We start from the raw sequence: 27,486 nt of genomic DNA on the forward strand, positions 1-27,486 counted from the left end.
TGTCAAGAGGTTTAAGGGTGGGGAAAGGGAGGGGGTGGACAGTGTTGAGGGGTTTATGGGTGGGGAAATGGAGGGGGTGGACAGTGTTGAGGGGTTTATGGGTGGGGAAAGGGAGGGGGTGGGCAGTGTTGAGGGGTTTATGGGTGGGGAAAGGGAGGGTCTGGACAGTGTCGAGGGGCTTAGGAGTGGGAAAGGGAGGGGGTGGACAGTGTCGAGGGGTTTATGGGTGGGGAAATGGAGGTGGTGGATTGTGTCGAGGGGTTTATGGGTGGGGAAAGGGAGGGGGTGGACAGTGTTGAGGGGTTTATGGGTGGGGAAAGGCAAGGGGTGGACAGTGTTGAGGGGTTTATAGGTGGGGAAAGGGAGGGGGTGGACAGTGTTGAGGGGTTTTTATGGGTGAGGAAAAGGAGGGTGTGGACAGTGTTGAGGGGTTTGTAGGTGGGGAAAGGGAGGGGGTGGACAGTGCCGAAGGGTTTATTGGTAGGGAAAGGGAGGGGGTGGACAGTGTCGAGGGGTATATGGGTGGGGAAAGGGAGGGGGTGGACAGTGTTGAGGGATTTATGGGTGGGGAAAGGGAGGGTGTGGACAGTGTTGAGGGGTATATCGGTGGGGAAAGGGAGGGGTGGACAGTGTCGAGGGGTTTATGGGTGGGGAAAGGGAGGGGGAATGCAGTGTTGAGGGGTTTATAGGTGGCGAAAGGGAGGTGGTGGACAGTGTCGAGGCGTTTATGGGTGGGTTAAGGGAGGGGGTGGGCAGTGTTTAGGGGTCTATGGGTGGGAAAGGGAGGGGGTGGACAGTGTCGAGGGGTTTATTTGTGGGGAAAGGGTGGGGATGGGCAGTGTTGAAGGGTATGTGTGGGAAAGGGAGGGGGTGGGCAGTGTTGAGGGGATTATGGGTGAGGCAAGGGAGGGGGTGGACAGTGTTGAGGGGTTTATGGGTGAGGAAAGGGAGTTGGTGGATAGTGTTGAGGGGTCTATGGGTGGGAAAGGGAGGGGGTGGACAGTGTCGAGGGGTTTATTTGTGGGGAAAGGGTGGGGGTGGGCAGTGTTGAAGGGTATGTGTGGGAAAGGGAGGGGGGGGGCAGTGTTGAGGGGATTATGGGTGAGGCAAGGGAGGGGGTGGACAGTGTTGAGGGGTTTATGGATACGGAAAGGGAGGGAGTGGACAGCGTTGAGGGGTTTATGGGTGGGGAAAGGAAGTGGGTGGACAGTTTTGAATGGTTTATGGGTGGGGAAAGGGAGGGTGCGGACGGTGTTGAGGGGTTTATGGGTGGGGAAAGTCAGGGGGTGGGCAGTGTTGAGGGGTTTATGGGTGAGGAAAGGGACAGAGTTGGCAGTGTTTAGAGGTTTACGCGTGGTAAAGGGAGCGGGTGGACAGTGTTGAGGGGTTTATGTGTGGGGAAAAGGAGGGGGTGGACAGTGTTGAGGGGTTTATGGGTGGGGAAAGGGAGGGGGTGGACAGTGTTGAGGGGTTTATGGGTGGGGAAAGGGAGGGGGTGGACAGTGTCGAGGGGTTTATGGGTGGGGAAAGGGAGCGGTTGGACAGTGTTGAGGGGTTTATGGGTGGGGAAAGGGAGGGGGTGGACTGTGTTGAGGGGTTTATGGGTGGGGAAAGGTAGTGGGTGGGCAGTGTTTAGGGGTTTATGGGTGGGGAAAGGGAGGGTGTGGACACTATTGAGGGGTTTATGGGTGGGGAAAGGGAGGGAGTTGGCAGTGTTGAGGGGTTTATGGGTGGGGAGAGAGAGTGGGTGGACTGTGTTGAGGGGTTTATGGGTGGGGAAAGGGTGGGGGTGGAAAGTATTGAGGGATTTATAGGTGGGTAAAGGGAGGGGGTGCACAGTATTGAGGGGTTTATGGGTGGGGAAAGGGAGGGGGTGTGCAGTGTTGAGAGCTTTATGGGTGGGGAAAGGGAGGGGATGCACAGTGTTGAGGATATAGGTGGGGAAAGGGAGGGAGTGGACAGTGTTGAGGGGTTTATGGGTCTGGAAAGGGAGTTGGTGGATAGTGTTGAAGGGTTTATGGGTGGGGAAAGGGAGGGGGTGGACAGTGTCAAGCGGTTTAAGGGTGGGGAAAGGGAGGGGTTGGACAGTGTTGAGGGGTTTATGGGTGGGGAAAGGGAGGGGGAGACAGTGTCGAGGGGTTTATGGGTGGGGAAAGGGAGGGGGTGGACAGTGTTGAGGGGTTTATGGCTGGGGAAATGGACGGGGTGGACAGTGTTGAGGGGTTTATGGGTGGGGAAAGGGAGGGGGTGGGCAGTGCTGAGGGGTTTATGGGTGGGGAAAGGGAGGGTCTGGACAGTGTCGAGGGGCTTAGGAGTGGGAAAGGGAGCGGGTGGACAGTGTTGAGGAGGTTATGCGTGGGGAAAGGGAGGGGGTGTGCAGTGTTGAGAGCTTTATGGGTGGGGAAAGGGAGGGGATGCACAGTGCTGAGGAATTTATAGGTGGGGAAAGGGAGGGAGTGGACAGTGTTGAGGGGTTTATGGGTGGGGAAAGGGAGGGGGTGGTCTGTGTTGAGGGGTTTATGGGTGGGGAAAGGGAGGGGGTGGACAGTGTCGAGGGGTTTATGGGTGGGGAAAGGGAGGGGGTGGACAATGTCAAGCGGTTTAAGGGTGGGGAAAGGGAGGGGGTGGACAGTGTCGAGGGGTTTATTTGTGGGGAAAGGGTGGGGGTGGGCAGTGTTGAAGGGTATGTGTGGGAAAGGGAGGGGGTGGGCAGTGTTGAGGGGATTATGGGTGAGGCAAGGGAGGGGGTGGACAGTGTTGAGGGGTTTATGGATACGGAAAGGGAGGGAGTGGACAGCGTTGAGGGGTTTATGGGTGGGGAAAGGAAGTGGGTGGACAGTTTCGAATGGTTTATGGGTGGGGAAAGGGAGGGTGCGGACGGTGTTGAGGGGTTTATGGGTGGGGAAAGTCAGGGGGTGGACAGTGTTGAGGGGTTTATGGATACGGAAAGGGAGGGAGTGGACAGCGTTGAGGGGTTTATGGGTGGGGAAAGGAAGTGGGTGGACAGTTTCGAATGGTTTATGGGTGGGGAAAGGGAGGGTGCGGACGGTGTTGAGGGGTTTATGGGTGGGGAAAGTCAGGGGGTGGGCAGTGTTGAGGGGTTTATGGGTGAGGAAAGGGACAGAGTTGGCAGTGTTTAGAGGTTTACGCGTGGTAAAGGGAGCGGGTGGACAGTGTTGAGGGGTTTATGGGTGGGGAAAGGGAGGGGGTGGACAGTGTTGAGGGGTTTATGGGTGGGGAAAGGGAGGGGGTGGACAGTGTCGAGGGGTTTATGGGTGGGGAAAGGGAGCGGTTGGACAGTGTTGAGGGGTTTATGGGTGGGGAAAGGGAGGGGGTGGACTGTGTTGAGGGGTTTATGGGTGGGGAAAGGTAGTGGGTGGGCAGTGTTTAGGGGTTTATGGGTGGGGAAAGGGAGGGTGTGGACACTATTGAGGGGTTTATGGGTGGGGAAAGGGAGGGAGTTGGCAGTGTTGAGGGGTTTATGGGTGGGGAGAGAGAGTGGGTGGACTGTGTTGTGGGGTTTTTGGGTGGGGAAAGGGTGGGGGTGGAAAGTATTGAGGGATTTATAGGTGGGTAAAGGGAGGGGGTGCACAGTATTGAGGGGTTTATGGGTGGGGAAAGGGAGGGGGTGGACAGTGTCGAGGGGTTTATGGGTGGGGAAAGGGAGCGGTTGGACAGTGTTGAGGGGTTTATGGGTGGGGAAAGGGAGGGGGTGGACTGTGTTGAGGGGTTTATGGGTGGGGAAAGGTAGTGGGTGGGCAGTGTTTAGGGGTTTATGGGTGGGGAAAGGGAGGGTGTGGACACTATTGAGGGGTTTATGGGTGGGGAAAGGGAGGGAGTTGGCAGTGTTGAGGGGTTTATGGGTGGGGAGAGAGAGTGGGTGGACTGTGTTGAGGGGTTTATGGGTGGGGAAAGGGTGGGGGTGGAAAGTATTGAGGGATTTATAGGTGGGTAAAGGGAGGGGGTGCACAGTATTGAGGGGTTTATGGGTGGGGAAAGGGAGGGGGTGTGCAGTGTTGAGAGCTTTATGGGTGGGGAAAGGGAGGGGATGCACAGTGTTGAGGATATAGGTGGGGAAAGGGAGGGAGTGGACAGTGTTGAGGGGTTTATGGGTCTGGAAAGGGAGTTGGTGGATAGTGTTGAAGGGTTTATGGGTGGGGAAAGGGAGGGGGTGGACAGTGTCAAGCGGTTTAAGGGTGGGGAAAGGGAGGGGTTGGACAGTGTTGAGGGGTTTATGGGTGGGGAAAGGGAGGGGGAGACAGTGTCGAGGGGTTTATGGGTGGGGAAAGGGAGGGGGTGGACAGTGTTGAGGGGTTTATGGCTGGGGAAATGGAGGGGGTGGACAGTGTTGAGGGGTTTATGGGTGGGGAAAGGGAGGGGGTGGGCAGTGCTGAGGGGTTTATGGGTGGGGAAAGGGAGGGTCTGGACAGTGTCGAGGGGCTTAGGAGTGGGAAAGGGAGCGGGTGGACAGTGTTGAGGAGGTTATGCGTGGGGAAAGGGAGGGGGTGTGCAGTGTTGAGAGCTTTATGGGTGGGGAAAGGGAGGGGATGCACAGTGCTGAGGAATTTATAGGTGGGGAAAGGGAGGGAGTGGACAGTGTTGAGGGGTTTATGGGTGGGGAAAGGGAGGGGGTGGTCTGTGTTGAGGGGTTTATGGGTGGGGAAAGGGAGGGGGTGGACAGTGTCGAGGGGTTTATGGGTGGGGAAAGGGAGGGGGTGGTCAATGTCAAGCGGTTTAAGGGTGGGGAAAGGGAGGGGGTGGACAGTGTCGAGGGGTTTTTGGGTGGGGAAATGGAGGTGGTGGATTGTGTCGAGGGGTTTATGGGTGGGGAAAGGGAGGGGGTGGACAGTGTTGAGGGGTTTATGGGTGGGGAAAGGGAAGGGGTGGACAGTGTTGAGGGGTTTATGGGTGGGGAAAGGGAGGGGGTGGACAGTGTTGAGGGGTTTATGGGTGGGGAAAGGGAGGGGGTGGACAGTGTTGAGGGGTTCATGGGTGGGGAAAGTGAGGGGGTGGGCAGTTTCGAGGGGTTTATGGGTGGGGAAAGGGAGGGGATGGACAGTGTCATCGGCTTTATGGGTGGCGAAAGGGAGGGGGTGGACAGTGTCGAGGGGTTTATGGGTGGGGAAATGGAGGTGGTGGACAGTGTCGAGGCGTTTATGGGTGGGGAAAGGGAATGGGTGGACAGTGTCGATGGGTTTATGAGTGGGGAAAGGGAGGGGGTGGGCAGTGTTGAGGGGTTTTCGGGTGGGGAAAGGGAGGGCTTGGACTGTGTCGAGGGGTTTATGGGTGGGGAAAGGTATGTGGTGGACAGTGTTGAGGGGTTTATGGGTGGGGAAAGGGAGGGGGTGGACAGTGTTGAGGGGTTTATGGCTGGGGAAATGGAGGGGGTGGACAGTGTTGAGGGGTTTATGGGTGGGGAAAGGGAGGGGGTGGGCAGTGGGGAGGGGTTTATGGGTGGGGAAAGGGAGGGTCTGGACAGTGTCGAGGGGCTTAGGAGTGGGAAAGGGAGCGGGTGGACAGTGTTGAGGAGGTTATGCGTGGGGAAAGGGAGGGGGTGTGCAGTGTTGAGAGCTTTATGGGTGGGGAAAGGGAGGGGATGCACAGTGCTGAGGAATTTATAGGTGGGGAAAGGGAGGGAGTGGACAGTGTTGAGGGGTTTATGGGTGGGGAAAGGGAGGGGGTGGTCTGTGTTGAGGGGTTTATGGGTGGGGAAAGGGAGGGGGTGGACAGTGTCGAGGGGTTTATGGGTGGGGAAAGGGAGGGGGTGGTCAATGTCAAGCGGTTTAAGGGTGGGGAAAGGGAGGGGGTGGACAGTGTCGAGGGGTTTTTGGGTGGGGAAATGGAGGTGGTGGATTGTGTCGAGGGGTTTATGGGTGGGGAAAGGGAGGGGGTGGACAGTGTTGAGGGGTTTATGGGTGGGGAAAGGGAAGGGGTGGACAGTGTTGAGGGGTTTATGGGTGGGGAAAGGGAGGGGGTGGACAGTGTTGAGGGGTTTATGGGTGGGGAAAGGGAGGGGGTGGACAGTGTTGAGGGGTTCATGGGTGGGGAAAGTGAGGGGGTGGGCAGTTTCGAGGGGTTTATGGGTGGGGAAAGGGAGGGGGTGGACAGTGTCATCGGCTTTATGGGTGGCGAAAGGGAGGGGGTGGACAGTGTCGAGGGGTTTATGGGTGGGGAAATGGAGGTGGTGGACAGTGTCGAGGCGTTTATGGGTGGGGAAAGGGAATGGGTGGACAGTGTCGATGGGTTTATGAGTGGGGAAAGGGAGGGGGTGGGCAGTGTTGAGGGGTTTTCGGGTGGGGAAAGGGAGGGCTTGGACTGTGTCGAGGGGTTTATGGGTGGGGAAAGGTATGTGGTGGACAGTGTTGAGGGGTTTATGGGTGGGGAAAGGGAGGGGGTGGACAGGGTTGAGGGGTTTATGGATACGGAAAGGGAGGGGGTGGACAGCGTTGAGGGGTTTATGGGTGGGGAAAGGGAGTGGGTGGACAGTTTCGAATGGTTTATGGGTGGGGAAAGGGAGGGTGCGGACGGTTTTGAGGGGTTTATGGGTGGGGAAAGTGAGGGGGTGGGCAGTGTTGAGGGGTTTATGGGTGAGGAAAGGGACGGAGTTGGCAGTGTTTAGAGGTTTACGCGTGGGAAAGGGAGCGGGTGGACAGTGTTGAGGGGTTTATGGGTGGGGAAAGGGATGGGTGGACAGAGTCGACGGGTTTATGGGTGAGCAAAGGGAGGGGGTGGGCAGTGTTGAGGGGTTTATGGGTGGGGAAAGGGAGTGGTGGACTGTGGTGAGGGGTTTAGGGGTGGGGAAAGGAAGGGGGTGGACAGTGTCGAGGAGTTTATGGGTGGGGAAAGGGAGAGGGTGGAAGGTGTTGAGGGGTTTATGGGTTGGGATAGGGAGGGGGTGGAGAGTGTTGAGGGGTTTATAGGTGGGGAAAGGGAGGGGATGGACAGTATTGAGGGGTTGATGGGTGGGGAAAGGGAGGGGGTGTGCAGTGTTGAGAGCTTTATGGGTGGGGAAAGGGAGGGGATGCACAGTGTTGAGGAGTTTATAGGTGGGGTAAGGGAGGGAGTGGACAGTGTTGGGGGGTTTATGGGTGAGGAAAGGGAGTTGGTGGATAGTGTTGAGGGGTTTATGGGTGGGGAAAGGGAGGGGGTGGACAGTGTCAAGAGGTTTAAGGGTGGGGAAAGGGAGGGGGTGGACAGTGTTGAGGGGTTTATGGGTGGGGAAATGGAGGGGGTGGACAGTGTTGAGGGGTTTATGGGTGGGGAAAGGGAGGGGGTGGGCAGTGTTGAGGGGTTTATGGGTGGGGAAAGGGAGGGTCTGGACAGTGTCGAGGGGCTTAGGAGTGGGAAAGGGAGGGGGTGGACAGTGTCGAGGGGTTTATGGGTGGGGAAATGGAGGTGGTGGATTGTGTCGAGGGGTTTATGGGTGGGGAAAGGGAGGGGGTGGACAGTGTTGTGGGGTTTATGGGTGGGGAAAGGCAAGGGGTGGACAGTGTTGAGGGGTTTATAGGTGGGGAAAGGGAGGGGGTGGACAGTGTTGAGGGGTTTTTATGGGTGAGGAAAAGGAGGGTGTGGACAGTGTTGAGGGGTTTGTAGGTGGGGAAAGGGAGGGGGTGGACAGTGCCGAAGGGTTTATTGGTAGGGAAAGGGAGGGGGTGGACAGTGTCGAGGGGTATATGGGTGGGGAAAGGGAGGGGGTGGACAGTGTTGAGGGATTTATGGGTGGGGAAAGGGAGGGTGTGGACAGTGTTGAGGGGTATATCGGTGGGGAAAGGGAGGGGTGGACAGTGTCGAGGGGTTTATGGGTGGGGAAAGGGAGGGGGAATGCAGTGTTGAGGGGTTTATAGGTGGCGAAAGGGAGGTGGTGGACAGTGTCGAGGCGTTTATGGGTGGGTTAAGGGAGGGGGTGGGCAGTGTTTAGGGGTCTATGGGTGGGAAAGGGAGGGGGTGGACAGTGTCGAGGGGTTTATTTGTGGGGAAAGGGTGGGGATGGGCAGTGTTGAAGGGTATGTGTGGGAAAGGGAGGGGGTGGGCAGTGTTGAGGGGATTATGGGTGAGGCAAGGGAGGGGGTGGACAGTGTTGAGGGGTTTATGGATACGGAAAGGGAGGGAGTGGACAGCGTTGAGGGGTTTATGGGTGGGGAAAGGAAGTGGGTGGACAGTTTTGAATGGTTTATGGGTGGGGAAAGGGAGGGTGCGGACGGTGTTGAGGGGTTTATGGGTGGGGAAAGTCAGGGGGTGGGCAGTGTTGAGGGGTTTATGGGTGAGGAAAGGGACAGAGTTGGCAGTGTTTAGAGGTTTACGCGTGGTAAAGGGAGCGGGTGGACAGTGTTGAGGGGTTTATGTGTGGGGAAAAGGAGGGGGTGGACAGTGTTGAGGGGTTTATGGGTGGGGAAAGGGAGGGGGTGGACAGTGTTGAGGGGTTTATGGGTGGGGAAAGGGAGGGGGTGGACAGTGTCGAGGGGTTTATGGGTGGGGAAAGGGAGCGGTTGGACAGTGTTGAGGGGTTTATGGGTGGGGAAAGGGAGGGGGTGGACTGTGTTGAGGGGTTTATGGGTGGGGAAAGGTAGTGGGTGGGCAGTGTTTAGGGGTTTATGGGTGGGGAAAGGGAGGGTGTGGACACTATTGAGGGGTTTATGGGTGGGGAAAGGGAGGGAGTTGGCAGTGTTGAGGGGTTTATGGGTGGGGAGAGAGAGTGGGTGGACTGTGTTGAGGGGTTTATGGGTGGGGAAAGGGTGGGGGTGGAAAGTATTGAGGGATTTATAGGTGGGTAAAGGGAGGGGGTGCACAGTATTGAGGGGTTTATGGGTGGGGAAAGGGAGGGGGTGTGCAGTGTTGAGAGCTTTATGGGTGGGGAAAGGGAGGGGATGCACAGTGTTGAGGATATAGGTGGGGAAAGGGAGGGAGTGGACAGTGTTGAGGGGTTTATGGGTCTGGAAAGGGAGTTGGTGGATAGTGTTGAAGGGTTTATGGGTGGGGAAAGGGAGGGGGTGGACAGTGTCAAGCGGTTTAAGGGTGGGGAAAGGGAGGGGTTGGACAGTGTTGAGGGGTTTATGGGTGGGGAAAGGGAGGGGGAGACAGTGTCGAGGGGTTTATGGGTGGGGAAAGGGAGGGGGTGGACAGTGTTGAGGGGTTTATGGCTGGGGAAATGGACGGGGTGGACAGTGTTGAGGGGTTTATGGGTGGGGAAAGGGAGGGGGTGGGCAGTGCTGAGGGGTTTATGGGTGGGGAAAGGGAGGGTCTGGACAGTGTCGAGGGGCTTAGGAGTGGGAAAGGGAGCGGGTGGACAGTGTTGAGGAGGTTATGCGTGGGGAAAGGGAGGGGGTGTGCAGTGTTGAGAGCTTTATGGGTGGGGAAAGGGAGGGGATGCACAGTGCTGAGGAATTTATAGGTGGGGAAAGGGAGGGAGTGGACAGTGTTGAGGGGTTTATGGGTGGGGAAAGGGAGGGGGTGGACAGTGTTGAGGGGTTTATGGGTGGGGAAAGGGAGGGGGTGGACAGTGTCGAGGGGTTTATGGGTGGGGAAAGGGAGGGGGTGGACAATGTCAAGCGGTTTAAGGGTGGGGAAAGGGAGGGGGTGGACAGTGTCGAGGGGTTTATTTGTGGGGAAAGGGTGGGGGTGGGCAGTGTTGAAGGGTATGTGTGGGAAAGGGAGGGGGTGGGCAGTGTTGAGGGGATTATGGGTGAGGCAAGGGAGGGGGTGGACAGTGTTGAGGGGTTTTCGGGTGGGGAAAGGGAGGGCTTGGACTGTGTCGAGGGGTTTATGGGTGGGGAAAGGTATGTGGTGGACAGTGTTGAGGGGTTTATGGGTGGGGAAAGGGAGGGGGTGGACAGGGTTGAGGGGTTTATGGATACGGAAAGGGAGGGGGTGGACAGCGTTGAGGGGTTTATGGGTGGGGAAAGGGAGTGGGTGGACAGTTTCGAATGGTTTATGGGTGGGGAAAGGGAGGGTGCGGACGGTTTTGAGGGGTTTATGGGTGGGGAAAGTGAGGGGGTGGGCAGTGTTGAGGGGTTTATGGGTGAGGAAAGGGACGGAGTTGGCAGTGTTTAGAGGTTTACGCGTGGGAAAGGGAGCGGGTGGACAGTGTTGAGGGGTTTATGGGTGGGGAAAGGGATGGGTGGACAGAGTCGACGGGTTTATGGGTGAGCAAAGGGAGGGGGTGGGCAGTGTTGAGGGGTTTATGGGTGGGGAAAGGGAGTGGTGGACTGTGGTGAGGGGTTTAGGGGTGGGGAAAGGTAGGGGGTGGACAGTGTCGAGGAGTTTATGGGTGGGGAAAGGGAGAGGGTGGAAGGTGTTGAGGGGTTTATGGGTTGGGATAGGGAGGGGGTGGAGAGTGTTGAGGGGTTTATAGGTGGGGAAAGGGAGGGGATGGACAGTATTGAGGGGTTGATGGGTGGGGAAAGGGAGGGGGTGTGCAGTGTTGAGAGCTTTATGGGTGGGGAAAGGGAGGGGATGCACAGTGTTGAGGAGTTTATAGGTGGGGTAAGGGAGGGAGTGGACAGTGTTGAGGGGTTTATGGGTGAGGAAAGGGAGTTGGTGGATAGTGTTGAGGGGTTTATGGGTGGGGAAAGGGAGGGGGTGGACAGTGTCAAGAGGTTTAAGGGTGGGGAAAGGGAGGGGGTGGACAGTGTTGAGGGGTTTATGGGTGGGGAAATGGAGGGGGTGGACAGTGTTGAGGGGTTTATGGGTGGGGAAAGGGAGGGGGTGGGCAGTGTTGAGGGGTTTATGGGTGGGGAAAGGGAGGGTCTGGACAGTGTCGAGGGGCTTAGGAGTGGGAAAGGGAGGGGGTGGGACAGTGTCGAGGGGTTTATGGGTGGGGAAATGGAGGTGGTGGATTGTGTCGAGGGGTTTATGGGTGGGGAAAGGGAGGGGGTGGACAGTGTTGAGGGGTTTATGGGTGGGGAAAGGCAAGGGGTGGACAGTGTTGAGGGGTTTATAGGTGGGGAAAGGGAGGGGGTGGACAGTGTTGAGGGGTTTTTATGGGTGAGGAAAAGGAGGGTGTGGACAGTGTTGAGGGGTTTGTAGGTGGGGAAAGGGAGGGGGTGGACAGTGCCGAAGGGTTTATTGGTAGGGAAAGGGAGGGGGTGGACAGTGTCGAGGGGTATATGGGTGGGGAAAGGGAGGGGGTGGACAGTGTTGAGGGATTTATGGGTGGGGAAAGGGAGGGTGTGGACAGTGTTGAGGGGTATATCGGTGGGGAAAGGGAGGGGTGGACAGTGTCGAGGGGTTTATGGGTGGGGAAAGGGAGGGGGAATGCAGTGTTGAGGGGTTTATAGGTGGCGAAAGGGAGGTGGTGGACAGTGTCGAGGCGTTTATGGGTGGGTTAAGGGAGGGGGTGGGCAGTGTTTAGGGGTCTATGGGTGGGAAAGGGAGGGGGTGGACAGTGTCGAGGGGTTTATTTGTGGGGAAAGGGTGGGGATGGGCAGTGTTGAAGGGTATGTGTGGGAAAGGGAGGGGGTGGGCAGTGTTGAGGGGATTATGGGTGAGGCAAGGGAGGGGGTGGACAGTGTTGAGGGGTTTATGGATACGGAAAGGGAGGGAGTGGACAGCGTTGAGGGGTTTATGGGTGGGGAAAGGAAGTGGGTGGACAGTTTTGAATGGTTTATGGGTGGGGAAAGGGAGGGTGCGGACGGTGTTGAGGGGTTTATGGGTGGGGAAAGTCAGGGGGTGGGCAGTGTTGAGGGGTTTATGGGTGAGGAAAGGGACAGAGTTGGCAGTGTTTAGAGGTTTACGCGTGGTAAAGGGAGCGGGTGGACAGTGTTGAGGGGTTTATGTGTGGGGAAAAGGAGGGGGTGGACAGTGTTGAGGGGTTTATGGGTGGGGAAAGGGAGGGGGTGGACAGTGTTGAGGGGTTTATGGGTGGGGAAAGGGAGGGGGTGGACAGTGTCGAGGGGTTTATGGGTGGGGAAAGGGAGCGGTTGGACAGTGTTGAGGGGTTTATGGGTGGGGAAAGGGAGGGGGTGGACTGTGTTGAGGGGTTTATGGGTGGGGAAAGGTAGTGGGTGGGCAGTGTTTAGGGGTTTATGGGTGGGGAAAGGGAGGGTGTGGACACTATTGAGGGGTTTATGGGTGGGGAAAGGGAGGGAGTTGGCAGTGTTGAGGGGTTTATGGGTGGGGAGAGAGAGTGGGTGGACTGTGTTGAGGGGTTTATGGGTGGGGAAAGGGTGGGGGTGGAAAGTATTGAGGGATTTATAGGTGGGTAAAGGGAGGGGGTGCACAGTATTGAGGGGTTTATGGGTGGGGAAAGGGAGGGGGTGTGCAGTGTTGAGAGCTTTATGGGTGGGGAAAGGGAGGGGATGCACAGTGTTGAGGATATAGGTGGGGAAAGGGAGGGAGTGGACAGTGTTGAGGGGTTTATGGGTCTGGAAAGGGAGTTGGTGGATAGTGTTGAAGGGTTTATGGGTGGGGAAAGGGAGGGGGTGGACAGTGTCAAGCGGTTTAAGGGTGGGGAAAGGGAGGGGTTGGACAGTGTTGAGGGGTTTATGGGTGGGGAAAGGGAGGGGGAGACAGTGTCGAGGGGTTTATGGGTGGGGAAAGGGAGGGGGTGGACAGTGTTGAGGGGTTTATGGCTGGGGAAATGGACGGGGTGGACAGTGTTGAGGGGTTTATGGGTGGGGAAAGGGAGGGGGTGGGCAGTGCTGAGGGGTTTATGGGTGGGGAAAGGGAGGGTCTGGACAGTGTCGAGGGGCTTAGGAGTGGGAAAGGGAGCGGGTGGACAGTGTTGAGGAGGTTATGCGTGGGGAAAGGGAGGGGGTGTGCAGTGTTGAGAGCTTTATGGGTGGGGAAAGGGAGGGGATGCACAGTGCTGAGGAATTTATAGGTGGGGAAAGGGAGGGAGTGGACAGTGTTGAGGGGTTTATGGGTGGGGAAAGGGAGGGGGTGGTCTGTGTTGAGGGGTTTATGGGTGGGGAAAGGGAGGGGGTGGACAGTGTCGAGGGGTTTATGGGTGGGGAAAGGGAGGGGGTGGACAATGTCAAGCGGTTTAAGGGTGGGGAAAGGGAGGGGGTGGACAGTGTCGAGGGGTTTATTTGTGGGGAAAGGGTGGGGGTGGGCAGTGTTGAAGGGTATGTGTGGGAAAGGGAGGGGGTGGGCAGTGTTGAGGGGATTATGGGTGAGGCAAGGGAGGGGGTGGACAGTGTTGAGGGGTTTATGGATACGGAAAGGGAGGGAGTGGACAGCGTTGAGGGGTTTATGGGTGGGGAAAGGAAGTGGGTGGATAGTTTCGAATGGTTTATGGGTGGGGAAAGGGAGGGTGCGGACGGTGTTGAGGGGTTTATGGGTGGGGAAAGTCAGGGGGTGGGCAGTGTTGAGGGGTTTATGGGTGAGGAAAGGGACAGAGTTGGCAGTGTTTAGAGGTTTACGCGTGGTAAAGGGAGCGGGTGGACAGTGTTGAGGGGTTTATGTGTGGGGAAAAGGAGGGGGTGGACAGTGTTGAGGGGTTTATGGGTGGGGAAAGGGAGGGGGTGGACAGTGTTGAGGGGTTTATGGGTGGGGAAAGGGAGGGGGTGGACAGTGTCGAGGGGTTTATGGGTGGGGAAAGGGAGCGGTTGGACAGTGTTGAGGGGTTTATGGGTGGGGAAAGGGAGGGGGTGGACTGTGTTGAGGGGTTTATGGGTGGGGAAAGGTAGTGGGTGGGTAGTGTTTAGGGGTTTATGGGTGGGGAAAGGGAGGGTGTGGACACTATTGAGGGGTTTATGGGTGGGGAAAGGGAGGGAGTTGGCAGTGTTGAGGGGTTTATGGGTGGGGAGAGAGAGTGGGTGGACTGTGTTGAGGGGTTTATGGGTGGGGAAAGGGTGGGGGTGGAAAGTATTGAGGGATTTATAGGTGGGTAAAGGGAGGGGGTGCACAGTATTGAGGGGTTTATGGGTGGGGAAAGGGAGGGGGTGGACAGTGTCGAGGGGTTTATGGGTGGGGAAAGGGAGCGGTTGGACAGTGTTGAGGGGTTTATGGGTGGGGAAAGGGAGGGGGTGGACTGTGTTGAGGGGTTTATGGGTGGGGAAAGGTAGTGGGTGGGCAGTGTTTAGGGGTTTATGGGTGGGGAAAGGGAGGGTGTGGACACTATTGAGGGGTTTATGGGTGGGGAAAGGGAGGGAGTTGGCAGTGTTGAGGGGTTTATGGGTGGGGAGAGAGAGTGGGTGGACTGTGTTGAGGGGTTTATGGGTGGGGAAAGGGTGGGGGTGGAAAGTATTGAGGGATTTATAGGTGGGTAAAGGGAGGGGGTGCACAGTATTGAGGGGTTTATGGGTGGGGAAAGGGAGGGGGTGTGCAGTGTTGAGAGCTTTATGGGTGGGGAAAGGGAGGGGATGCACAGTGTTGAGGATATAGGTGGGGAAAGGGAGGGAGTGGACAGTGTTGAGGGGTTTATGGGTCTGGAAAGGGAGTTGGTGGATAGTGTTGAAGGGTTTATGGGTGGGGAAAGGGAGGGGGTGGACAGTGTCAAGCGGTTTAAGGGTGGGGAAAGGGAGGGGTTGGACAGTGTTGAGGGGTTTATGGGTGGGGAAAGGGAGGGGGAGACAGTGTCGAGGGGTTTATGGGTGGGGAAAGGGAGGGGGTGGACAGTGTTGAGGGGTTTATGGCTGGGGAAATGGAGGGGGTGGACAGTGTTGAGGGGTTTATGGGTGGGGAAAGGGAGGGGGTGGGCAGTGCTGAGGGGTTTATGGGTGGGGAAAGGGAGGGTCTGGACAGTGTCGAGGGGCTTAGGAGTGGGAAAGGGAGCGGGTGGACAGTGTTGAGGAGGTTATGCGTGGGGAAAGGGAGGGGGTGTGCAGTGTTGAGAGCTTTATGGGTGGGGAAAGGGAGGGGATGCACAGTGCTGAGGAATTTATAGGTGGGGAAAGGGAGGGAGTGGACAGTGTTGAGGGGTTTATGGGTGGGGAAAGGGAGGGGGTGGTCTGTGTTGAGGGGTTTATGGGTGGGGAAAGGGAGGGGGTGGACAGTGTCGAGGGGTTTATGGGTGGGGAAAGGGAGGGGGTGGTCAATGTCAAGCGGTTTAAGGGTGGGGAAAGGGAGGGGGTGGACAGTGTCGAGGGGTTTTTGGGTGGGGAAATGGAGGTGGTGGATTGTGTAGAGGGGTTTATGGGTGGGGAAAGGGAGGGGGTGGACAGTGTTGAGGGGTTTATGGGTGGGGAAAGGGAAGGGGTGGACAGTGTTGAGGGGTTTATGGGTGGGGAAAGGGAGGGGGTGGACAGTGTTGAGGGGTTTATGGGTGGGGAAAGGGAGGGGGTGGACAGTGTTGAGGGGTTCATGGGTGGGGAAAGTGAGGGGGTGGGCAGTTTCGAGGGGTTTATGGGTGGGGAAAGGGAGGGGGTGGACAGTGTCATCGGCTTTATGGGTGGCGAAAGGGAGGGGGTGGACAGTGTCGAGGGGTTTATGGGTGGGGAAATGGAGGTGGTGGACAGTGTCGAGGCGTTTATGGGTGGGGAAAGGGAATGGGTGGACAGTGTCGATGGGTTTATGAGTGGGGAAAGGGAGGGGGTGGGCAGTGTTGAGGGGTTTTCGGGTGGGGAAAGGGAGGGCTTGGACTGTGTCGAGGGGTTTATGGGTGGGGAAAGGTATGTGGTGGACAGTGTTGAGGGCTTTATGGGTGGGGAAAGGGAGGGGGTGGACAGGGTTGAGGGGTTTATGTGTCGGGAAAAGGAGGGGTGGACAGTGTCGAGGGGTTTATGGGTGGGGAAAGGTAGTGGGTGGGCAGTGTTTAGGGGTTTATGGGTGGGCAAAGTGAGGAGATGGGCTCTGTTGAAGGGTTTAGGGGTAGGGAAAGTGAGGGGGTGGGCAGTGTCGAAGGTTTTATGGGTGGGGAAAGGGAGGGGGTAGAGAGTGTCAATGGGTTTATGGGTGGGTAAAGGGAGGGGGTGGGCAGTGTCGAGGGGTTTATGGGTGGGGAAAGGGAGGGGGTGGACAGTGTCGAGATGTTTATGGGTGGGGAAAGGGAGGGCGTGGGCAGTGTCTATGGGTTTATGGGTGGGGAAAGGGAGGGGGTGGCAGTTGTTGAGGGGTTTTTGGGTGGGGTAAGGGAGTCAGTGGACAGTGATGATGGGTTTATGGTTGGGGAAAGGGATGGGGTGGACAGTTTTGAGGTGTTTATGAGTGGGGAAAGGAGCGGGTGGACATTGTTGAGTGGTTTATGGGTGGGAAATGGGAGGGGGTTGACAGTGTTGAGGGATTTATGGGTGTGGAAAGGGAGGGGGTAGATAGTGTTGAGGGGTTCATGGGTGGGGAGGGGGTGGGCAGTGTTGAGGGGTTTATGGGTGAAAGCGAATGGGGTGGGCAGTGTTGAGGGGTTTATGGGTGAAAGGGAATGGGGTGGGCAGTGTCAAGGGGGTTTAAGGGGTGGGAAAGGGAATCTGGTGCGGATGTTCCTTACCGTGGATCCCTTTGATCCTTTTGGCCCCATTGGACCCTGTGAACAACAAAATCAGGAGAGTCAGAGAATGCAAGGAGAGACGGAGATGTAGGGACATCGGCTCGCCGAGACTAGGAGGTGCTGAAACAATGGGATCGTGATGACACATGGACACGGTTCCTGCTACAGTCGCCTAACACAGGGCAGGTTCCGGAGCCTGTGATCCACATGGGATGTCCCAAACACTCAGTATGTTCTCAGTACCATACTGCACTGCACATCTACCCCACCTCACCCCCTCACACAGCTGCCCTGCTGGTCTTTTCCACATTAGCATCAGCTGGACCAGCTCCTGGGTGCCCATGGGGTTACAGCAGCTTCCCATTGCTCCCAGTCCCTGTGACCGTGTGCTGTGGGTGTGAAATGTCCCTGTGACCATGTGCTGTGGGTGTGAAATGTCCCTGTGACCGTGTGCTGTGAGTATGAAAAGTCCTTGTGACCGTGTGTGGTGGGTGTGAAATGTCCCTGTGACTGTGTGCTGTGAGTATGAAAAGTTCTTGTGACCGTGTGTGGTGGGTGTGAAATGTCCCTGTAACCGTGTTTTGTGTGTGTGAAATGTTCCTGTGACCGTGTGCTGTGGGTGTGAAATGTTCCTGTGACCGTGTGCTGTGGGTGTGAAATGTTCCTGTGTCCATGTGTGGTGGGTGTGAAATGTCCCTGTGACCGTGTGCGGTGGGTGTGAAATGTTCCTGTGACCGTGTGCTCTCGGTGTGAAATGTTCCTGTGACCGTGTGCTGTGGGTGTGAAATGTTCCTGTGTCCATGTGTGGTGGGTGTGAAATGTTCCTGTGGCCGTGTTTTGTGTGTGTGAAATGTCCCTGTGACCATGTGTGGTGGGTGTGAAATGTCCCCGTGAATGTGTGTGCTGAGTGTGAAATGTCCCTGCGACCGTGTGCTCTCGGTGTGAAATGTCCCTGTGACCATGCTGTGTGTGTGAAATATCCCTGTCACCGTGTACTGTGAGTGTGAAAAGTCCCTGTGACCATGTGCTGTGTGTGAAAAGTCCCTGTGACCGTGTGTGGTGGGTGTGAAAAGTCCCTGTGACTTGTGTGTGGGTGCGAAATGTCCCTGTGACTGTGTGTGGTGGGTGTGAAATGTCCCCGTGAACATGTGTGCTGAGTGTGAAATGTCCCTGCGACCGTGTGCTCTCGGTGTGAAATGTCCCTGTGACCGTGGCTGTGTGTGTGAAATGTCCCTGTGACCGTGTACTGTGAGTGTGAAATGTCCCTGTGACCATGTGTGGTGGGTGTGAAATGTCCCTGTGACCGTGTGCTCTCGGTGTGAAATGTGGCTGTGATCATGTGCTTTCAGTGTGAAATTTCCCTGCGACCGTGTGCTCTCGGTGTGAAATGTCCCTGTGACCATGTGCTCTCGGTGTGAAATGTGGCTGTGATCATGTGCTTTCAGTGTGAAATTTCCCTGTGACCGTGTGCTCTCGGTGTGAAATGTCACTGTGACCGTGTGCTCTCAGTGTGAAATGTCCCTGTGACAGTGTATGGTGGGTGTGAAGTGTCCCTGTGACCGTGTGCTGTCAGTGTGAAATGTCCCTGTGACGTGAGCTGTGGGTGTGAAATGTCGCTGTGACCTTGTGCTCTCGGTGAGAAATGTCCCTGTGACCGTGTGTGGTGGGTGTGAAATGTCCCTGTGACCGTGTACTGTGGGTGTGAAATGTCCCAGTGACCGTGTGTGGTGGGTGTGAAATGTCCCAGTGACCGTGTGTGGTGGGTGTGAAATGTCGCTGTGACTGTGTGCGATGGGTGTGAAATGTCCCAGTGACCGTGTGTGGTGGGTGTGAAATGTCCCAGTGACCGTGTGTGGTGGGTGTGAAATGTCACTGTGACCGTGTGCGGTGAGTGTGAAATGTCCCTGTGACGTGTGCTGTGGGTGTGAAATGTCCCTGTGACGTGTGCTGTGGGTGTGAAATGTCCCTGTGACCATGTGTGGTGGGTGTGAAATGTCCCTGTGACCGTGTGCTCTCGGTGTGAAATGTGGCTGTGATCATGTGCTTTCAGTGTGAAATTTCCCTGCGACCGTGTGCTCTCGGTGTGAAATGTCCCTGTGACCATGTGCTCTCGGTGTGAAATGTGGCTGTGATCATGTGCTTTCAGTGTGAAATTTCCCTGTGACCGTGTGCTCTCGGTGTGAAATGTCACTGTGACCGTGTGCTCTCAGTGTGAAATGTCCCTGTGACAGTGTATGGTGGGTGTGAAGTGTCCCTGTGACCGTGTGCTGTTGGTGTGAAATGTCGCTGTGACCTTGTGCTCTCGGTGAGAAATGTCCCTGTGACCGTGTGTGGTGGGTGTGAAATGTCCCTGTGACCGTGTACTGTGGGTGTGAAATGTCCCAGTGACCGTGTGTGGTGGGTGTGAAATGTCCCAGTGACCGTGTGTGGTGGGTGTGAAATGTCGCTGTGACTGTGTGCGGTGAGTGTGAAATGTCGCTGTGACTGTGTGTGGTGGGTGTGAAATGTCCCAGTGACCGTGTGTGGTGGGTGTGAAATGTCACTGTGACCGTGTGCGGTGAGTGTGAAATGTCCCTGTGACGTGTGCTGTGGGTGTGAAATGTCCCTGTGACGTGTGCTGTGGGTGTGAAATGTCCCTGTGACCGTGTGTGGTGGGTGTGAAATGTCCCTGTGACGTGTGCTGTGGGTGTGAAATGTCCCAGTGACCGTGTGTGGTGGGTGTGAAATGTCCCAATGACCGTGTGTGGTGGGTGTGAAATGTCCCTGTGACTGTGTGCTGTGGGTGTGAAATGTCCATGTGATCCTGTGCTGCAGGTCGCTGTGACGTGTGCTGTGGGTGTGAAATGACCCTGTGACTTTGAGCTGGACATTCAATGTTATTGTACTTACAGGCAGGCCAGGGGGTCCAGGGGGTCCAAGAGGTCCTGAAGCTCCAGCTAATCCCTGTGGGGAGACACAAACAGCAGAACGTCACAAACCCAGCTCTCCAAATTCCAATGAATTGATGGTGAACTTCAGAAAGGGAAGCCAAGGGTACACACAGCAGACTTCATCAATGGATCAGCAGTAGAAAGGGTGAGCAATTTACATGTTGATGCAACATATTGCTGCAATTACAAAGAAGGATTGGCAGTAATTACGTTTAATTAAAAAGCTACATTTCATTAGGAGTTTGAGGAAATTTGGTATGTCACCAAAGACTCTTGCAAATTTCTGCAGATGTACCCTGAAAAGTATTCTCAAGCAAAAGAAAATCTGCAGTTGCTAGATATCAGAGCAACATACACAAAATGCTGGACGAACTCAGCTGGCCAGGCAGCTTCAATGGAAAAAAAGAGTACAGTCGATGTTTGGGCTGAGACCCTTAAGTTCCTGCTGAATTCTTCCAGCATTTTGTGGAAAACATTCGAATGGGTTGAATCACCATCTAGTATGGAAGGGCCACTGCAAAGGATTGTAAAAAGCTGCAGAAAATTGTAATCTCAGTCATTTCCATCATAGGCATCAGCCTCCCCAGCATCCTGGACAGCTTCTAAAGGAGATACCTCAAAAAGGTGGCAGCCATTATTAACGACCCCCATCACCCAGGACCTGCTCTCTACTCATTGATATCATCAAGGAAGAGGTTCATAGTGCAAAATAAATTCAGAGTATAAAAATGGATACAAGACAAACACTGCTGCTTTCACCAGCAACTTTGATGTGTGTTGCTTGAATTTCCAGCATCTGCAGAATTCCTGTTGTTTACAAGACAAACACTCACCATTTTAGGAGCATCTTCTCCTCTACCATCAGATTTTTGATTGGATAATGAACCATAGGAGCTGGACACTCCCCTATCACTGGAGGAGTTGAACAACACCCTTAACCAGTTATGCAAATCCCTGGGGTTGGATGGGCTGACTGTGGAATTCCTCAGGGCCTTCTGGGACATACTGGGTGCTGATTACTCCAGGATGTGGTGACAGGCTCCTTCCACAAATGTACACTAGATAGCATTCTGACTGGCTGCATCACCATTTGATATGGGGGGGGGGGGGGTGGAGAGCTTTCTGAGTGGCTGCATCACCATTTGATATGGGGGGGTGGTGGAGAGCATTCTGACTGGCTGCATCACCATTTGGTGTGGGGGGCCGGTGAAATGAATACTAACATCACATTTGCCTTCCTCACCACCAACTCTAGCGCAAGTTAACCTTCAGGGTGTTCTGCACAAGGACTCCCAACTCCCTCTGCATCTCAGATTCCCAGATTTTCTCCCTGTTAAGAAAATGGTCCGCACATTTATTTCTACTACCAAAGTGCATGACCATGCATTTTCCAACACTGTATTTCATTTGCCCCTTTCTTGCCCATTCTCCTTATCTGTCTGGCATTCTGCAGCCTACCTGTTTCCTCAACACTACTTGCTCCTCCACCAATCTTTGTATCATCTGCAAACTTGGCAACAAAGCCATCTATTCCATCATCTAAGTCGTTTATAGACAGCATGAAAAGAACTGTTCCCAACACTGACTCCTGTGGAACACCACTAGTCACTGGCAGCAAACCATGCTGACTTTGTCCCATCTTGTCCTGTGTCACCAAGTACTCCATCACCTTATCCTTAACAATTGACTCCAACATCTTCCCAACAGCTGAGGTCAGGCTAACCGGTCTATAATTTCCTTTCTGCTGCCTTCCTCCTTTCTTAAAGAGTGGAGTGACATTTGCAATTTTCCAGTCCTCTGACACCATGCCAGTGTCCAATGATTTTTGAAAGATCGTTTCTAATGCTACCACAATCTCAAACACTACCTCTTTCAGAACCCTAGGGTGCAGTTAATCTGGCCCAGGTGAATTATGTACCTTTAGGTCTTTCAGCTTTTTGAGCAACTTCTGACTTGGAATAGTAACTGCACCCACTTCTCTTCCTTCACACACTGCAAGAATCAGGCATACTGCTCGTGTCTTCTTCAGTGAAGACTGATGCAAAATACTCATTTAATTCATCAGCTATCTCCTTGTCCCTTTTTATTATTTCTCCTGTCTCATTTTCTAGTGGTCCTTTATCCACTCTCATTTCTCTTTTATTTTTAACACACTTGTAAAAACTTTTACTATCCACTTTGATATTATTTGCTAGCTTGCTTTCTTATTTCATATTTTCCCTTCTAATGACTTTTTTAGTTGCTCTCTGTAGGTTTTTAAAAACTTCCCAATCCTCTGTCTTCCCGCTAATTTTTGCTTTGTTGTATGCCCTTTCTGTTGCTTTTACAGTAGCTTTGACTTCCCTCGTCAGCCATGGTTGTAATATTTTACCATTTGAGTATTTCTTCATTTTTGGAATACACATGTCCTGCACCTTCCACATTTTACCCAGAAACTCACACCATTGCTGCTCTGCTGACATCCCTGCCGGCAGCTCCTTCCAAGTTACTTTGGCCAGCTCCTCTCTCATACCACTGTAATTTCCCTTACTCCACTGAAATACTGCTACATCAGACTTTACTTTCTCCCAATCAAATTCCAAGTTGAACTCAATCATATTGTGATCACTGGTTCCTCAGTGTTCTTTGACCTTAAGCTCCCAAATTGCATCCAGTACATTACATAACCAATATAGCTGATCCCTTAGTAGGCTCAACAACAAACTGTTCTAAAAAGCTATTTCTTAGGCATTCAACAAACTCTCTTGAGATCCATTAACAACCAGATTTTCCCAATCGATCTACATGTTAAAATATCTCAGGACTACCATAACATTACCCTTTCGACTCGCCTTTTCTATTTCCTGTTGTAATCTGTGGTCCACCTCCCAGCCACCGTTGGGAGGCCTGAATATAACTGCCATCAGAGTTCTTTTACCCTGGCAGTTTCTTAACTCAACCTACAAGGATTCAACATCTTCCGATCTTATGTCACATCTTTTTATTGATCTGATGCCATTCTTTACCAGCAGAGCCACACCACCCCCTCTCCCTACCTTCCTATCTCTCCGATATAATGTGTAACCTTGGACATTCAGCTCCCAGCTACAACCATCCTTCAGCCATGATTCGGTTATGGCCACAACATCATACCCAACAATCTGCAATATTGCAACAAGATCATCCACCTTATTTCTTATACAATGCACTCTTAGATACAACGCCTACTGTTACCCGGCTAATTTTCCTACCACAGACAACGTCTCACCAGCCTACAGTTACCCACGGAATTCTGTAATAGAAACCATAGAAAAACTACAGCACAGAAACAGGCCTTTTGGCCCTTCTTGGCTGTACCGAACCAATTTCTGCCTAGTCCTACTGATCTGCACACGGACCATATCTCTCCATACACCTCCCATCCATGTATCTGTCCAATTTACTCTTAAATGTTAAAAAAGAACCCGCATTTACCACCTCGTCTGGTAGCTCATTCCATACTCCCACCACTCTGTGTGAAGAAGCCCCCCCAATGTTCCCTTTAAACTTTTCCCCCCTCACCCTTAACCCATGTCCTCTGTTTTTTTTTCTCTACCACTGACAAGGTATCACCAGCGTAGTTACCTGTCTGATGTCTGTTGCCACCTTAAATATAAGAACAACCTTGTCTATCTTACAGTCTTCTCCTCTGGCTGATTGGGATGTGGAAAACTTTGCTCCAGACTCTGGATGCTGAGCCCCAACACCTCACTCAACCTCCAAACCAACAGACTGAAAGGATAGGCAGGCTAATCTCTGGCATGATGATTCTCAGCATTGGTGCCACAAGAACCCCTCTCCTCCCTGTACACTCCCATCTGTCTGACCAGATTCTGTTCTAACTCTTGCCGATGATACCACCATATTAGGCCGTATCTCAAATAACGATGAGTCAGTGTACAGGAAGGAGATGGGCAGCCCTGTGGCATGTTGGCATGACAACAGCCTATCCCACAATGTCAGCAACACAGAAGAGTTTGTCATTGACTACAGGAGATCTGCATGTATCAATGGTGTCGCGTTTGAGAGGGGTGAGAACTTCAGGAGTGATCACCAATAGCCTTCTCTCTGTGAGAGGGGTGAGATCTCCAGGAATGAAGATTAAGATGGCGCTAAACGGCGACTCCTTCGCTTGCATCTTCGGAAACAGCTCAATTTCCATCTTTAATATCTTTATCTTTCCATTTCTTTTGAACACCCTGACCTGGAGTTGCACGCAGAGTTCGGTTCCTTGAGTGAAAGGGATCCGTTCTCAGGGTTCCAGGACCGGCCGTTGTTGCTCGGCACATCAAGGGTTCGGCCTGAGAGTCTTGCTCATATATGCAAGCCTAAGATCTCAGGTCTCTGGAGGCGGGTGGATCGAGGGTCGGTGTCATGGCAGGAGACTCATGTGTTGTCAGGGAGGCCGGAAAATCTTTCACTGTGGGCCCGAATACCCGAGATCTTTGCGATCTTCAGGCACAGAGCTCGTAAGAAGTGATGAAACTGACTTTTTAACATCATAAACCAGCGGGTTGTTCTTATGTCTTCCGCTCGCTGTGAAAATGGGGGACACCTCCCTCTCCATTATTAGGGAGAGAGAGAACCGGTGGTTTGTCAAATGCCGGATGAAATGCGATAGTCTTTGGGATAACTGTAAGTCTGTGTCTTTGCCATCACCTAGCTCACGTTTGTGCTTGGTAGCGGGTGCACTTTTTTTTTGCTGGGGCGGTGGGGGAGATCATGGCTTGCTGCCATTTACGTGCAGGAGGGAGGAGCTGGGGGGAGGATTTTGGGGTTCTCACGTTTAACTGTTGTTCATTCTTTGGGGCACTTCTCTGTTTTCGTGGATGTTTGCAAAGAAAAATCATTTCAGGATGCTTATTGTATACATTTCTCTAAAATTAAAATGGACCTTTGGACCTTTGAACCTTTGAACCAATGGCCTTCTCTCTGTGAGAGGGGTGAGATCTCCAGGAGTGATCACCAATAGCCTTTTCTCTGTGAGGGTTGAGAACTCAAGGAGTGATCACCGACAGCCTTCTCCCTTGATCTGTCTACACATTCCGCTGGCTTAGGAAAGCCAACATAATCAAGGGCCCTTCCTATCCAGGTCATTCTCTCTTCTCCCCCCTTGTATCAGGCAGAAGACACAAAAGCCTGAAAACACCTACCAACAGGCTCAAGGACGGCCTCCATCCCACTGTTATAAGACTCTTAAATCTTGTACATTCAAGATGAACTCATGACATTACAGTTAACCTCACTGTGGTTTCTGCACCTTATTATCTACACTTCCTCTGTAATTTGAATGCTTTACTGTTCTTATTGTTCTCGTCTACTGACGTATTGAAATGATTTGTGTGGAGGGCGTGCAAAACTAGCTTTTCCACTCTAGCTCGATATATGTAACAATCATAAACCAATTCTTCAAGGAAATAACAAGCAGAATAGACAAAAGAGTTAGTAGATGTTATTTAATTGTATTTTCAAACGTCTTTGACAAGGTGCAGCACATATGCTGCTTAACAACATAAAAGCCTGTGGTATTACAGGAAAGATACTAGCATGGATAGGTTGACTGACTGGCAGGAGGCAAAAAAATGGGAATAAAATAGGCCTTTCCTGGTTGTCTGCTGGTGACTAGTGGTCGGGATTGGGACTGCTTCTTTTCATGGTATGTGCAAATGATTTGCATAACGGAATTGATAGCTTTATAGCCAAATTTGTGGACTATACGAAGATAAGTGGAAGGGCGGGTAGTGCTGAGAAAGCGGGGTGCCTCTAGAAGGACTTATGCAGATTGGGAGAACTGGCAAAGAAGTGACAGATGGAATATAGTGTAGGTAAATAAATGGTCATGCACCTTGGTAGAAGAAATAAAGGCATAGACTATCTTCTAAATGGGAAGAAATTTCAAAAATCAGAGTGCCAAGGGATTTGGGAGTCCTCATTCAGGTTTTCTTAAAGGTTAACTTGAAGGTTGAGTCGATGGTAAGGAAGGCAAATGCCATGCTAGCATTCATTTCGGAGAACTAGAATATAACAGAAAGGATGGTGAGGCTTTATAACGCACTGATCAGACCAAACAGAGTATTGTGAGCAGTTTTAGACCCCGTATCAAAGAAAAGATGAATTGGCATTGGGGAGGGGCCAGAGGAGGTTCACGAGAATGATTATTCCAGGAATGCAAGAGTTAACATTTGAGGAGTGTTTGAGGGCTCTGGGTCTGAACTCACTGCAGTTTAGATGAATGAGGGGGAAATCTTGTTGAAATCTATCAGGATATTGAAAGGTCTGGACAGAGTGAATGTGGGGAGGATGTTTCCTATAGTGGGAGAGTCTAGCATCAGAGGGCACCGCCTCAGAATAAAGGAACGTGTATTTAGAACAGAGATAGGAACTTCTTTAGCCAGAGAGTAGAGAATCTGTGGAATTCATTGCCATAGGAGGCTATCACTCAGTATGCTTAAGCAGAGGTTGATTAGTCTGGGCATCAAGGTTTACAGGGAGAAGGCAAGAAAATGGTTCTCAGAGGGGCCAGTCGACATGGATTTGTGCGTGGAAGGTCATGTTTGAATAGTCAACCTAGGTTTGTGCGTGGAAGGAAGATTTGACAAATCTTATTGAATTTTTTGAAGAGGTTACTAGGAAAGTTGATGAGGGTAAAGTGGTGGATGTTGTCTATATGGACTTCAGTAAGACCTTTGACAAGGTTCCACACGGAAGGTTAGTTAGGAAGGTTCAATCGTTAGGTATTAATATTGAAGTAGTAAAATGGATTCAGCAGTGGTTGGATGGGAGACGCCAGAGAGTAGTGGTGGATAACTGTTTGTCAGATTGGAGGCCGGTGACTAGTGGTGTGCCTCAGGGATCTGTACTGGGTTCAATGTTGTTTGTCATATATATTAATGATCTGGATGATTGGGTGGTAAAAATGGATTAGTAAGTATGCAGCTGATATTAAGATAGGTGGAGTTGTGGATAATGAAGTAGGTTTTCAAAGCTTGCAGAGAGATAGGCCAGTTAGAAGAGTGGGCTGAAAGATGGCAGATGGAGTTTAATGCTGATAAATGTGAGGTGCTACATTTTGGTAGGACTAATCAAAATAGGACATACATGGTAAATGGTAGGGCATTGAAGAATGCAGTAGAACAGAGGGATCTAGGAATAATGGTGCATAGTTCCCTGAAGGTGGAATCTCATGTGGATAGGGTGGTGAAGAAAGCTTTTGGTATGCTGACCTTTATAAATCAGAGCATTGAGTATAGGAGTAAAGTTGAGTCTTTATTCTTTGGAGCATAGAAGGTTGAGGGGGGACTTGACAGAGGTTTTTAAAACTATGAAGGGGATTGATAGAGTTGACGTAGATAGCCTTTTTCCATTGAGAGTAGGGGAGATTCAAACAAGAGGACATGAGTTGAGAGTTAAAGGGCAAAAGTTTAGGGGTAACATGAGGGGGAACTTCTTTACTCAGAGAGTGGTAGCTGTGTGGAACGAGCTTCCAGCAGAAGTGGATGAGGTAGGTTCGATGTTGTCAGTTGAAGTTAAATTGGATGGCTATATGGACAGGACAGGAAAGAAATGGAGGGTTGTGGGCTGAGTGCAGGTCGGTGGGACTAGGTGAGAGTAAGAGTTCGGCATGGACTAGAAGGGCCGAGATGGCCTGTTTCCGTGCTGTAATTGCTATATGGTTATATGGTTATATATGGATAATATATCAGCCATGATGGAATGGCAGAGTGCACTGGAAGGTCTGAGTGGGCAAATTCTGTGCCTATGTCTTATGGTCTTATAGTCTTAATTCCAATTCCAAAATCTGTTGAGGACCCAGTTAACTCTTCCCTGTTTTCCATAGCAACCTAGGATCAATTGCATCCAGCCCTTTACATTAAAAGATGTCTTTTACTTACAACATCTCCTTTGCTTCCTGGAAGGCCCTGTAGTCCAGGCAAACCACGGTCACCCTTCTCTCCCTGTTCTCCAGGAGGGCCGATCAGCCCAATCAAACCGGGATGTCCCTGTGGGAAGAGGCACTGGTTCATGGCCACTTGTTCTTGGGCATCTCCAAAATTCCACCCTGTCTGCAGCTTTACCCCACCTTGTCCGTAGTGTTACCCCACCCTGTCTACAGTGTTACCCCACCTGGTAAGCAATGGGATCACATTGTGAATGGAGAGACAGGTCAATACATCCCTC

The 27,486-nt window shown here is 52.9% G+C and overlaps 1 protein-coding gene across 2 annotated transcripts in view; it reads right to left on the minus strand.

Moving 5' to 3' along the window:
• col11a1a (collagen, type XI, alpha 1a) overlaps window positions 1-27,486 on the minus strand; it is a 605,254-nt gene that overhangs the window by 38,073 nt on the left and 539,695 nt on the right. For both annotated transcript variants that reach the window (XM_063064825.1, XM_063064824.1), the window contains 3 exons: window positions 27,201-27,308; window positions 19,250-19,303; window positions 16,361-16,396 (listed from right to left, as the gene is read on the minus strand). In XM_063064825.1, coding sequence (XP_062920895.1) covers window positions 16,361-16,396; window positions 19,250-19,303; window positions 27,201-27,308 — 198 coding nt within the window. The remainder of the gene's footprint in view (window positions 1-16,360; window positions 16,397-19,249; window positions 19,304-27,200; window positions 27,309-27,486) is intronic.

The sequence above is a fragment of the Mobula hypostoma genome, chromosome 12 (assembly GCF_963921235.1).
Source record: "Mobula hypostoma chromosome 12, sMobHyp1.1, whole genome shotgun sequence".
NCBI classification, from domain to species: Eukaryota; Metazoa; Chordata; class Chondrichthyes; order Myliobatiformes; family Myliobatidae; genus Mobula; species Mobula hypostoma.